Genomic DNA, 12989 nt, shown 5'->3' with positions numbered 1-12989 from the left:
GCTCTGACAGCATCCCAGTGGAAGCATGGAAGGCACTAGAGGAAGAGGGAATTGACCTGCTGTGGGACCTGTTAATAAAAGTTTGTCAACAGGAAAATATACCTGAGGAATGGAGGGAAGAAAGTACTCTTGTCCCCATCTTTAAGACTAAAGGGGATGCCCAAGACTGTAAGAATTACAGAGGAATAAAGTTGATGTCCAACACAATGGAGGTCCTAGAGAGGGTTCTTGATGGAAGACCGAGGAAGGAGGTGGAGATTGCAAAAGAGCAATTTGGCTTCATGCCTGGTCGGTCGACGACAAATGCTATCTTTGGGTTACGACAGATGATGGAAAAGTTTCGAGAGAAGCAACGGGAGCTACATCTGGTTTTTATTGATCTGGAGAAAGCTTATGATAGAGTACCAAGGTAAGAAGTCTGGAGGTGTTTGAGGGAGAAGAAGGTACCGAAGAAATATGTCAGGTTGGTGCAGGAGATGTATAGAAATGTGAAGACAAGAGTTCGAACCTGCCTGGGAGACACAGGAAGTTTTCCAGTGACAGTTGGCTTGCATCGAGGGTCAGCATTAAGTCCGTTTCTATTTAATATTGTAATGGAGGAGGTGAGAGATGACGTGCCTTGAACTATGTCGTTTGCAGATGATATCATGCTGTGTGCAAAATCAAGAGAAGAAGTGGCAGCTAAACTGGAAAGTACTGGAAGAGAAAGGTATAAGACTGAGCAGAGGTAAGACAGAGTATATGTGTTGCAAAGCAGATTGCAGCCAGGAGACAGATATCTAGAGCTGGAAGAAAATGTCATCAGGAAGGTCAGTGACTTTAGATACTTAGGTTCAACAATGAAAGAGGATGGTGAGGCTGAGAAGGAAGTGGGACACAGGATACAAGCAGGATGGAGGAACTGGAGAGAGATGGCTGGCATGCTATACAATAAGAGGGTACCGATCAATCTTAAAAGCAAAATCTACAGGACAGTAGTGAGACCAGCTATGAAAACTGTGGCTCTGAGTAAAAATAACATCAGCAGGATGGAGGTAGCGGAGATGAGAATGCTTAGGTGGGTGTGCGGTGTTACCAGAAAGGATCGTCTGAGAAATGATTATGTAAGGGGAACGGTGAAAGTTACAAACTTAGGAGCAAAGATACAGAAGGCAAGGTTGAGATGGTTTGGTCATGTGATGAGAAGAGAAGAAGAGTATGTGGAAAGAAAGGTCATGCAGATGAATGTGCAGGGGAGGAGGAAGCACGGGCGGCCAAAGAAGAGATGGAGGTCAATGATGGAGAAGGACTTGAGCATGAAGAACTTGTATGTGGCTACAGCCCAAGACAGAAGGTTGTGGAGGAGACACTCACCACAAACAGCAACCCTACTTAAGTGGGAAAAGCTGCAGAAGAAGAAGTTACCGTCTGGATATTTAAAGCTGTTCTCTGTATAATCTCATTGTTGGGCGTGCGAATGTGTTCAAGATCTCGTGAATGCCAAAGTTGGATGGCAGTACAATGACAGTCTGAGAGATTATAACTAAGGTTGTTGGTAATATGTATTGGATCAAGGGAAATTTTTTTAGATTCAATTATTTGTCTTTCCAGTTTGTCGTAGCAATGAAAGATATTATCAGATTTGTCCCACAAAACTGAATGGATGGGGTTCCTCATTAGTGTTAGAATTCAGAACATTGTTGGACAGAGCACTAGGTCTTGTTCTGCTGTATGTAGTGTCTCTTTGATGTTCTTCAGTGGGCAATTGATTGGATTTCTCTGTCTGGCCAAAATAAGTTTTATCACAGTTACCATATCCAATAAATGCCGGGATATTTAAGATTGTCATATCTTTGTTTTTGGTCGGCTCAGTAAGGAATGGAGTTTTGGAAGGGATTCACGAAATACAACATCATCATGAATGAAGTCCTGATGTTGTATTTCTTAAGAACCTTTGCCAATTTTGTGAAACAGCTGATATATATGGTAGAGAAATGTGGCCTCTTTCACTGTTTATCTGTATTATGGTGAGGGAGTGGATTGAAAAGTAATTTATTGTTTTCTTGGAATATCCATTCTGTTGAAAAGCAGTATGGAGAAACTGAAGTTCTTTTTTGATATCTTCTTCACACAGGAGTGAGCGAGCACGATTGCCTAGTGTAGAGATGATTCCAAATTTTTGAGGTGGATAATGGTGTGATTGCACACATTTGTATCTATTTGTATGAGTAGGTTTCCTGTAAATGCGATTTTTAATTTTTCAGAGATGCGAGTGAGTGTAACATTCAAGAAAGGGAGAGAGTCATCAACTTCTAATTCAACAGTCAATTTTATATTTGGGTGTTGACTATTCAAGGTGGTCAAGGAAGTTCTGAAGAGATTTAGGGCTGTGGCTCCAGATTAAAAAGATGTCATCTATATATTTTTCCATATTCTTAGTTTTAGAGGAAAAGAGGAGATAGCTTTCTCTTTGAAATATTCCAGATATATGTTTGCTAGTATTGGCGATAATGGGTTGTCCATGGCTAAGCCAGATTTCTGTTTGTAAATAGTGTCATTAAACTTGAAATGGCCGCAATTAATGCAGTGAGTTAATAAAGACATGCCCTTTTTTGATAATTTCTCTTTTAGTATCATAAGGACTTCTTCTGTAGGAACATTAGTAAAAGAGAGACGATATCAAAACTGGCCATAATTTCTTCTTTTTTAATATTAATGTTTTTTTTATACTGGAGACGAAATAAAAACAGGGTTTTATTTTTTTATCTCTCAACTTCCAGTCATTTAATTTTTTTTTAAAGTATGTCTTGAAGCTGAGTAAATCCATTATGCCATATATATATATTATATATATGGCATAACGGATTTACTTGGCTGAGAGGCATATTTTTTAAAAAGATTAAATGACTGAAAGCAGAGAGATAAAAAGTAAAAAATACTATTTTAATTCAGCACGACTAGTTTCGTCTTCAAGAAGACTTCTTCAGGTGCACAATAAGAGAGAACAACCAACAAAAAATTGTGAAAGAATAAAAAGTCTAAACATTTACACATTAGCATATGAACAGTTGAAGCTGTTCTCTGTATCTCATTGTTGGGCACGTGCACATTCAAAATCTCATGAACGCCAAAGTTGGATGGCAGCACAATGGCAGTCTGAGAGATTATAACTGAGGTTGTTGTTAAGATATATTTGATTAAGGATGATTTCTTTAGATTTCACAATTCTTCTTTCTAGTTTATCATAGCAGTGAAAGATATTATTGGATTTGTCCCATAAAACTGGATGAACAAAGTTTTCCTCACTAGTGTTAGCAGAATTCAGAACATGGTTCGACAGAGCACTAGCTCTTGTTCTGCTATATGTGACGTCTCTTTTATGTTCTTCAAGACATAATTTGATGGATTTCTCTGTCTGGCCAAAATAAGGTTCATTGTAGTTGCACCAAATTTGGTAAACGCCATGATATTTAAGGTTGTCATGTCTTTGTTTGGGCCTACTTAGCAAGGAATGGAGTTTCAGGAGAGGAGTGAATGAAGTCCGGATGTTGTATTTCATAAGAACTTTGGACCATTTTGACGAAACAGAGTTGATATATGGTAGGGAAATGTGAAACACAAATCGTAATATAGTGAAAAGGCCACATTTCCCTACCATATATCAGCTCTGTTTCGCGAAAATTGGCCAAAATTCTTAAGAAATACAACATCCAGATTTCATTTACTCCTCTTCTGAAACTCCATACCTTAAATATCCAGACATTTACCGAATTTGGTGCAACTGTGATAAATATTATTTTGGCCAGACGGAGAAATCCATCGAATTACGTCTTGAAAAACATGTAAGAGACGTCACATATGGCAGAAGAGCTAGTGCTTTTCTGCTGAGGTTGTTATAATCTCTCAGACAGCCATTGTGCTGGAATCCAACTTTGACGTTCACGAGATTTTGAACGCATGCACATGCCCAACAATGAAGAGGTACAGAGAACAGCTTCAAATGTTCATATGTTAATGCTTTAATGTTTAGACTATTTTTTATGCTAATACTTTGATGTTTAGACTTTTTTATTCTTTCACAATATTTTGGTTGTTCTCTCTTATTGTGCACCCAAAGAAGTCTTCTTGAAGATGAAACTAGTCATGCTGAATTAAAACAGTATTTTTTACTTTTTGTCTCTCAGCTTTCAGTCATTTAATCTTTTTTTAAAAAAAAAAAAAATATATATATATATATACAGGGTGTTCGGGATAAATTTGACAGTTTCGTAAGGAAAAAGAAAATCTTCTTTGTATCTATTAAATTTAATGAATTGACAAAAAAACATTACAGGCAGAGTTAATTACAATACTATCAACAAGATTTACTCAAAATAACCACCATTAGCATCGATCACAGCTTCAATTCTGCTTCGGAACCTCGAACAAGCTGATGCTACAGTCTCCCTGGGAAGGGCCGTAAAAACTGTTTTAATTTTATCCATTAACTGGGCTTTTGTATTACTGGAAGTGCGATTGGTGTCTTTTTCAACTGCGCCCCATACAAAATAATCCATGGGGTTAAGGTCTGGGGAGTTTGGAGGCCAAACATTTGGACTGGTGAAGTCGTAGAAATTTTCAGACAACCATTTTTGACTTTTCCCAGAGGTGTGGCAAGGGGCCGAATCCTGCTGCCATACATACGGCCTACCATTGGCTACCCTTGTTATCCAGGGCTTGACTACAGTTAGCAACTCCACGAACAAAGCCCGAATTCCAATGCCAGGGTTCTTCAACACCTGTTCCTGCAGATTTGCGAGGAATTCTGCTGTACGAACGCAATCAGATCGTCTGCTAGGGATCTTTCTTCTTGCTACATCCTCGTAGTCACCATTGCAAGTCTCTAGTTCATGCCTGATTGTTTTTACTGTATTCAGGGAGCATTGGGCAGCAGTCGTAATATCCTTATTTTGATGGCGGGCACGAATCATCATGATACAAGTTATTCTCTTCCATGATTCAGGTGGGTTCCAGCTATCCATCCTTTCTGACATCTTGTATATGAATGAAGAAGGGTCCAAACTTTTAAATGAAGAGAAGTGTGTGTTAATACATGTAACTTACGGAAAAATATAATTAATTATAAATATGTCAAATTTATCCCGAACACCCTGTATATATATGTATGTATATATATATATGTATTCATAGTATTCATATATATTGATATTTTGGCATCCATAATTTAGTGGAACTGCAATTTTCATATTCTGAGACTAGAGGGTACAGGTACTTATTGTATGCAACAATAATATCTATGTTTTGTTTGCTTCTTGGTGCCAACACCTCTCATTTTGACTTTTTCCAGTTCCAGATTTGGGAGTGAGGGGGGGGGGGGGAAGAAACAGGTCTTTCTGAAATCTGTGCCAGCACTACATTGAAAAACGACATTCTTAAAAGTTGACTTTTCAAGTCAGTAAATATGGTATTATCATCCTTTTGAAATATTTATTGAACTGTTTCATCTACAGATATTTCTGATTGCAGTTTATTTTTGAAAAATAAACTATTTTCACAAGAGAATTAACTAAGTATTTCTCTTTGGGAGCATTCATTTATACATTTTTTTTTTCTTTCTCCCAAGAAGACAAATATCAATGTTAAAATTTCATTTCATGTGACACTAGTATTGAGAAATAAAGTGAAGACCTGTATTTCAGCTGCATATGGGAAGTTTGTTTTAAAATTTTTGTTTTGTTTTAAATTTTGTTTTAAAATTTAAGTAATTTTATCGTTATTTTCTTTAATTTAATTATTCAAAGGTGTACAGATAATCTTGAACTAGCCCATAACAGAACAGTATATAAGAAAATTTTCTCACCGGTGTTTCAGTCAATATATCAAAATTTGAGTACAGTTAAGAAGACATCAAATAATAAATAGGAAAATAAATACCTTATTGCAAAAGAATTGACAGTGCCAAACAATAAAAATTAACAAACACGTACACCAGAAGCCAAAGAAGCCTAATGGAAGAAACCAGCAGGTTACACTTATATAGATTTTAAGTTTCTGTAGTTGATATTGCATCCAGTATGATCCACTGTGAGAAAATACTAAGAATTGTTTAATTCAAGTTTCCTATGCTCTGTGGTATACTTCATCAGAATAGAATATTTCAATTTGAAAAACTTAACAGATTAATTCCTAAAATATAAACTCCCATAGATCAAATGGTTGAATTGATGTTCTGAGATTTCAGACATGTGTCTCATTGTTGAGCTACACTAGTAATGTGTATCATAACCTACTTCACAGCTTCTTAGTTCTTTTATGTATGCTGATCATAGTTGATTTAAAATAAGCTCTTAAGTTTTGTTGGACAACATGTTATTTCATTAGGTTCTTTGAATTTGTGAACATACCTGTTGAATTCAACATATGACATTCTTGTAAGTTGTAAAAGTACTCAGTACTTTTCATTAGTAGTATGAAAAAGCAGATTCGTACACTTACCTTTTCTCTATATCTCTAATATGTTCTTTCATGCAAATCTCTCTCCCAAGCATCCTGTCTGAGAGCTCCTTCAGATCTTCATTAAGGAGGAGGAAGTTCATGCGCATGGCAATATATATATATATATATATTGTCGTCCATTTAAAGGCATGCATGAACATCCATGCTACAATGGAATTTGAGCCTTCTGTCTGTGAATTGGAATGTAGAAGTGCTATTCATTCAACCAGCTAACAGTTAAGTCAGTACCTACTACAGACCAGTAAGTACTGACTTTTCCATTTATAACTATATAAATGGCAAATATTTTTATTTTTGAATGTAATAACTGAAGATTATTTTTGTGATCAGTGATTTTAACGTGAAGAATTTATTTCACAGTAATTTTTAATGAGCAACTTATGATCACAACGTTTTTATACTATGAAACCTGTGGTGAATTCATCACTAAAAAACACACGTACTAACCACAGTGATAAGTTTTAATATGTAAATATTTCATCCCAAGTATCTTGGGACATCCTCAGTACAGTAATTCAAACAATACTAGGAATAACATACAGTTAGGGTGCATGATTACAATGGAATCTCAATATGCGTGCAGTAGCGTGTTATAGAAGTAAATTAAAATATAACTGTGAAAAAAAAAAAAAAAACATACACGAAGAGATTATTTTACACAATTTTGTATGACAATTTCCCATACTTAAGGAATAGTAAGAATGTTGTTGCAGTTTAAATTTGGTCTGTGTAGTAGGGCTTCAGCACTTTCTTTATATAAACATGAACGTTTATATAAAGATCTATGTAAAATTTCGACTTTTCCCAATGGATCCTATGGTTTGGGTTTTCAACTGTGTGTTGAGAGAGACAAGATTTCTGCAGTTTGAAAAGACAAATGTGGTCTTGATGTTCCGAGATGCATTTCTGAACAGATCTACCTGTCTGTCCAAAGTAAGACAAATTGCAGGAGCATGGAATCTCATAAATGCCAGGTAACATCAGAGGTGAGAGTTTGTCCTTAGGAAAAGATAACAAGTTATAGATCTGGTTGATGGGTTTGTAAGTAGTGGCAAAATTGTATTTCTTCATAATTTTTGAAAGACGTTCGGAGATGCCTTTGACATAAGGTATTGGCTTCTTCTTGTCTAGGTTGATGTGTGGAGAAGTGACTGATGATTTTTTGAGTTGTTTTAAGATTATATCATTTAGTATGGTTATTTTTGATTATTTCTAGTTCTTGATTTAGAGATTCTTCAGAGGAGCAGAATTTGTGTGCTTTGGTAACTAGTGATTTAATGATGCCAAATTTCTGAGATGGATGATGAGTGGAAGAATTGTGAATGTAGCGACCTGAAAATGTAGACTTACGATAGACAGATGTGGCAGTGGAACCATCTTCTTTTCTTTGAATGTGTAAATCCAGAAAGGAGATACCCTGTGGAGATTCTTTTTCTAGCATAAAGTTGATGTGCGGGTGAAGAAGGTTTATTTTATCTAGAAACAGGTGTAATTCATGTTCAGGATAATCCCAGACTGCAAAGACGTCGTCATCAACATATCGTAGCCAAATTTTTGGTTTGGGTTCAAAAGTGAAATTTTTTTTTTCCTTTTATGTGTTCTAGAAACAGGTTTGCTAAGTTTGGTGATAAAGGAGACCCCATTGCTGTTCCTTCTTCTTGCTTGTAAATTTTACCTTTCCAAGTGAACAAATTTGAATAATTTGAATCAGACGGAAATTTTTGAGTTAATAATTGTACTGTTTCTTTATGGGGAATGTTAGTGAAGAGGAACACAATGCCGAAGCTAATTAACAAGTTCAGTTTTTAACAGTTGAATGTCTTTTGTTTTTGCGTGAAACTCTGTGGAATTTTTAATTGAAGAGGCTGAGTGGCCTATGTGAGGACGGAAAAGGTTAGATAAGAATCTTGATAACTTGTAAGTCGAGCTGCTAATAGAATCTACTACGGGTCTGAGTGGAAAATTAATCTTGTGAAGCTTAGGTAAGCTATAAATTCTAGGAGGTCTAGCATGGTATGTCTTGAGTTTTTTAATTGTTTCTTCATCTAAGGAGGAGGTTTCATCAAGTAACTTATTTTTGGGATTTCATCCCAAGATACTTGGGATGAAATATTTACGTATTCAAACTTATCACTGTGGTTAGTACATGTGTTTTTTAATTATGATCACAACATTTTTAACTCTGGGAGTTATACATTAAAAATGATACAGTATGTTGCAAAAGACAGCTTCATTGAATGATATAGATGATTCTCTCTCTCTCTCTCACACACACACACACACACACACAAAATTTTTTTTTTTAAAGAAATGTACATGCGACTTTTTCATTCTTGTTTTCATTTAAAAAAAAGTAGCTTGTAATTCATTGTCACTATTTATATTGTAATTGACACGATTGTTTTTGAAATCTTGATTTTATAGATTGCTGCTCAGATATGTCGACAAGGAGGTTTGGTAACGATCCCTGGAAGAGAAGTTTCAGATAAGCATGATAATTTTGCCATTGTTTTTGCTGCTATGGGTGTAAGTACATATTTCTTTTGACTATAATAAACTGGCAATATTTGAGTTTTATCTTTATTTTATTTATATATTTTTTAATGCTTAAATTCATTGATTATACAGATCACTAAAACTATTCTTAAGGCTCTATATAGATGGCTCCTATAGGATTCACCACACCTTCACATAACTTCATGTGATGCCTGTTGCATTCCATACATACTTTTCAAGGTGAAAAGCATGCAGGATATGAAACGGTGTTATGGAAGAAATAAAAATGAGCAGACGGAGTAAAGCTTGTAATTATTTTGCTGAGGTATGATAGGAGATGAATTGAGAAGAGCCATAATTGCATATGATTTTTCCATTTATATACACTGCTTGGGAAGAAGTTAAGGAATACCATAGTGCGAGGACATACAGCCATGGATCCACCTTAAGATGTAGGACCTGCTTTCCCTGTGATGAGTGCAGCAAACCTACAAGGCATACTTTCCACAAGTGTACAAGTCATCATTGGGAATTTTGGACCATTCTTCCTGTAGGCATATGTCTTGGAGTGTTGTGGAGTAGATGTCCCTTGACCTCATCTGATGCTTCCGTTCATCACACAGATGTTCAGTAAGGTTGAGATCAGGGCTCTGTGGAGACCAGTCAAGTGTGGCAACTTTCGTGTCCACAAACCATGCAGTTACAGCAGCCTAATGAAACAGTGCATTGTCTTACTGAAAGAGATAATGGTCAGTTGATGTAGAAATGCTACAAAGCATTGCATTGTCCAGAATATTCAGATACATTTTGGAGTTGAATGTTTGTGGCATCACAAACAGAGGTCTAAGGCCGAACCAGGAAAAACAGGACCATACCATCACACAGCCACCTCCGAATTTCATATTTTGGTTATGTGCTCTGGTAAGAGATGTTCACCAGACATCTGCCACACTTGCACTTGTCCATCTTCTCAGTAGAGGGTATAGTGTGATTCATCACTCCATAATACAACATTTCAAGCTTCCACATCCCAAGCATCCTTGGGATGTGGAAGTGGTGCAAAGAGCTTGTACATGCTCTTTGTACCACTGAAGACAATGCTGCATGTTGGTTCAGATAATGTGAGCTTGCTTATTGCATTCCCACCATGGAAACTCATGTTGTGCCTTGGTTCTGAATGTTTTTGTGTAGATTCATGTTGATGCCCAGAACTCGGCATTCAATGTGTTGGCCAACTAATGATGGTTTTTACATATTATCCTTTATAGCAACCTATGGTCATGTTTGGTGAGTGTCATGGGTCTTCCACTGTGGGTGGCACTTGCAGTTGACTTCCTGTGCTTCTATCTCAGTATGAATTCACTGATTGTTGATCTGGGATGGCCCAGCTTGTTAACAATTTGCCAAACAGATATGCTTGCAACATGGCATCCTGTCACAATGCCTCTTTTAAACTCTCAGTTCCCTTTTCTCAGGTATTTTACCCGGGTGCAGTTGCACTGAGTTGGGAACATTATATTCCTCCAATTCATACCAGTTACAAACACATGACTTGTTGCATGGTGTGATTCACTTTCCCAATGGGATATCCATTCACTTCTTTCCAAGCAGTGTAGTTAAAATTTGATGGATAGAAGAATTACTTATCTTTAGAAAATGGAAGTAATGATGATAGTTTGTTGCAAGGAATGAACATAGCCACTAGATTATATTTTTTAGGGATTCATGAGATTGGTTCTGAGATGCCAGAAATGTATGGAATAGGAACCATTTATATTGTCTCGTTGTTGTTTGAGCTAGGCTTGGAGGAATGAAAATATGTTATGTAATCCATTCTTAGAAGCTGTTCAGACACATTTAGTGTTTTGTCTAGAAGTTCTTTCTGTAGCTGTTATGGTTTAGATCTATCCTACTTTGTATTATAACTGCTTGAGGCTGCTGATGACTACTTATAATTTTTAGGTTGAAATATTGTGCTATTAAATTTATTATTATTCACTCATTTCCTTGTCTTATTGCAATTTGTCAAACCTTATGGCACACAAGTATCACTGAAATAGCAATTGCCCTTGAATATTTTCTACCATTATTCTGTCACTGCTCATCTTATTTAAGAGTGTCTGAAAGTAATTTTTTTGTAAATTTATTTTTTACATAGGCCAGAAACCCTGCTCTAGAGACCAAACATGGAAATTTTTCAAGCTGCTTTAGTCCTCTGGTAAGCAAGGCAGTAGTCTCACACTGGAATGAAATTTATCCCCCACCTAAAGACGATCACAAACATCCATGCCCATGGCAGGATTTGAACCCACAGCCTGTTGTTGGAGAGGAGGTATGCTAATCACTTGGTCAACCAGACCAGCAGATATCTTGAGATATCCAGAGTATCTCTAGTTTCAGTTTTTATGTTGCCTTTATCATCTCTTATTCCTCATATTCTACTCTTTCCTCCACCTGATGTTCCTTTTTCATTTTAGACTCAGTGGACTGTCATGTCTAAGTAGTTTAGTATGTTTAAAACTTGTGTAATGTTTATGATTAGACAGTTCATTTATTTGCATTGTTTCTTGCCAGTTTTGCAGGATGAAAACCAGAGTTTCTTGGAGGATAAACACTGCTGCCTCAATGTGAGATCAGCTGACTCACCTTTAATTGAAAAGCTCTGATAAAGTTTCTTCATATCCTAGATAGGATTCAAACCCAGATCTTTCTAGCTGAAGGACATCTTCAGTACTGACTGAGGTATGGAAGCCGCTTCTTTCCCATTTCTAAGTTTTTTTCAATTGTCTCCAGAATGTTGGGACACTTTCTTGATATTCATCTTCTATATTCTCACCTCAACTCTCAGACTTTCTCTATACTGTCCAACACATCTCTGCATAGGTGGAGATTTTAATGCACAAATTGGATCAGATGTTTCAGGAATCACAAATAATATATGGCCTTTCATGTACCACAATACAAGTGAAAATGGATATCTTCCAGTCAACTATGCAAAATTCATAACTTGTCAGTTTATAGAGGAAACTTCCATACATATCTGAAAGAAATTGGACAATGGAACAAGATTGCAAATTGATTATATTTTAATCAATGGAAGTGGGTTTGTTCAGCTCAAAATTGCAGAGTTTCACTTATATTGTATAATCCATCCATAAAGTAGTATAAACAGCTTTAATTACCAGGACTTCCTCTTCTCAAAGGAAATGGGTAACAGGTAACACAAACTACTTAAGAACCCTAAATACAGTGATGTAAAGCAGCAGCAGTACTGGAATCAAAGAATGCACCATGCTCTTGGTGAATATGTTAGGACTTAAGATTGTAGGCATCAGTGAGACCTGGCTATCAAAAGCAGACATACTAACTATCGAGTCTAAAAGGTACGTTACTTTTATGAAGGAGAGACAGGATATGAGAAGAGGGGTGTGCTGCTAGTGGTATTGAATGACTTGAATCCGGTTAGAATCGAGCTCTATGACTACAATACTAGTAACAGTTTTCCATGCGGCAGTGAGTTTGAAGCAACCTTGTGTGAGGTGGAGTTAACAAAATCAATTACATGGTCGGGTGTTGTTACAGACCTAGTGTATCAGTTGCTGTTGATGAAGAAATGCATTACCAAATAAAGATGATGGGTGTGAAATCAATAAAAGTATTGATTGATTTTATTCAATTGTTTCAAGACAAGCAAAGATTTAAATTTCAAAAAAAAAAAAAACATAACAAAAACAATTAAATATTTGGAAAACCAGTTTAGAATTTAAATCATCAAATTATTCTCTTTTTAAATTAAAAGGTGCAGATCTGAATGAACACAGATTTTCCATATAATAAGTATGGTGATTTTAGCTTAATTTCTGCAGGTAAATATGGAAACTGCTAGGTTTTTCAAACAGGACTTTGAAGAAAATGGTTCCATGGAAAATGTTTGTTTATTTCTTAATCTTGCTAATGATCCAACGTAAGTAAATGTATCAGTTTTTATGGAATATTTT

At 36.1% G+C, this 12989-nt stretch overlaps 1 protein-coding gene across 1 annotated transcript in view; it reads left to right on the top strand.

Moving 5' to 3' along the window:
- Vha55 (V-type proton ATPase subunit Vha55) overlaps positions 1-12989 on the top strand; it is a 243961-nt gene that overhangs the window by 140931 nt on the left and 90041 nt on the right. The window contains exons 7-8 of the mRNA XM_090404303.1: positions 8920-9021; positions 12858-12955. Of these exons, the coding sequence (XP_090260429.1) occupies positions 8920-9021; positions 12858-12955 (200 nt within the window). The remainder of the gene's footprint in view (positions 1-8919; positions 9022-12857; positions 12956-12989) is intronic.

This window comes from Typopeltis vanoorti, chromosome 14 (assembly GCF_054136105.1).
Source record: "Typopeltis vanoorti isolate ZY-2024b chromosome 14, IOZ_Tvanoo_1.0, whole genome shotgun sequence".
In the NCBI taxonomy this organism is placed as follows: Eukaryota; Metazoa; Arthropoda; class Arachnida; order Uropygi; family Thelyphonidae; genus Typopeltis; species Typopeltis vanoorti.
Note: the sequence above shows the minus strand (reverse complement) of the source record. Positions and strands in the feature narration are given on the sequence as shown.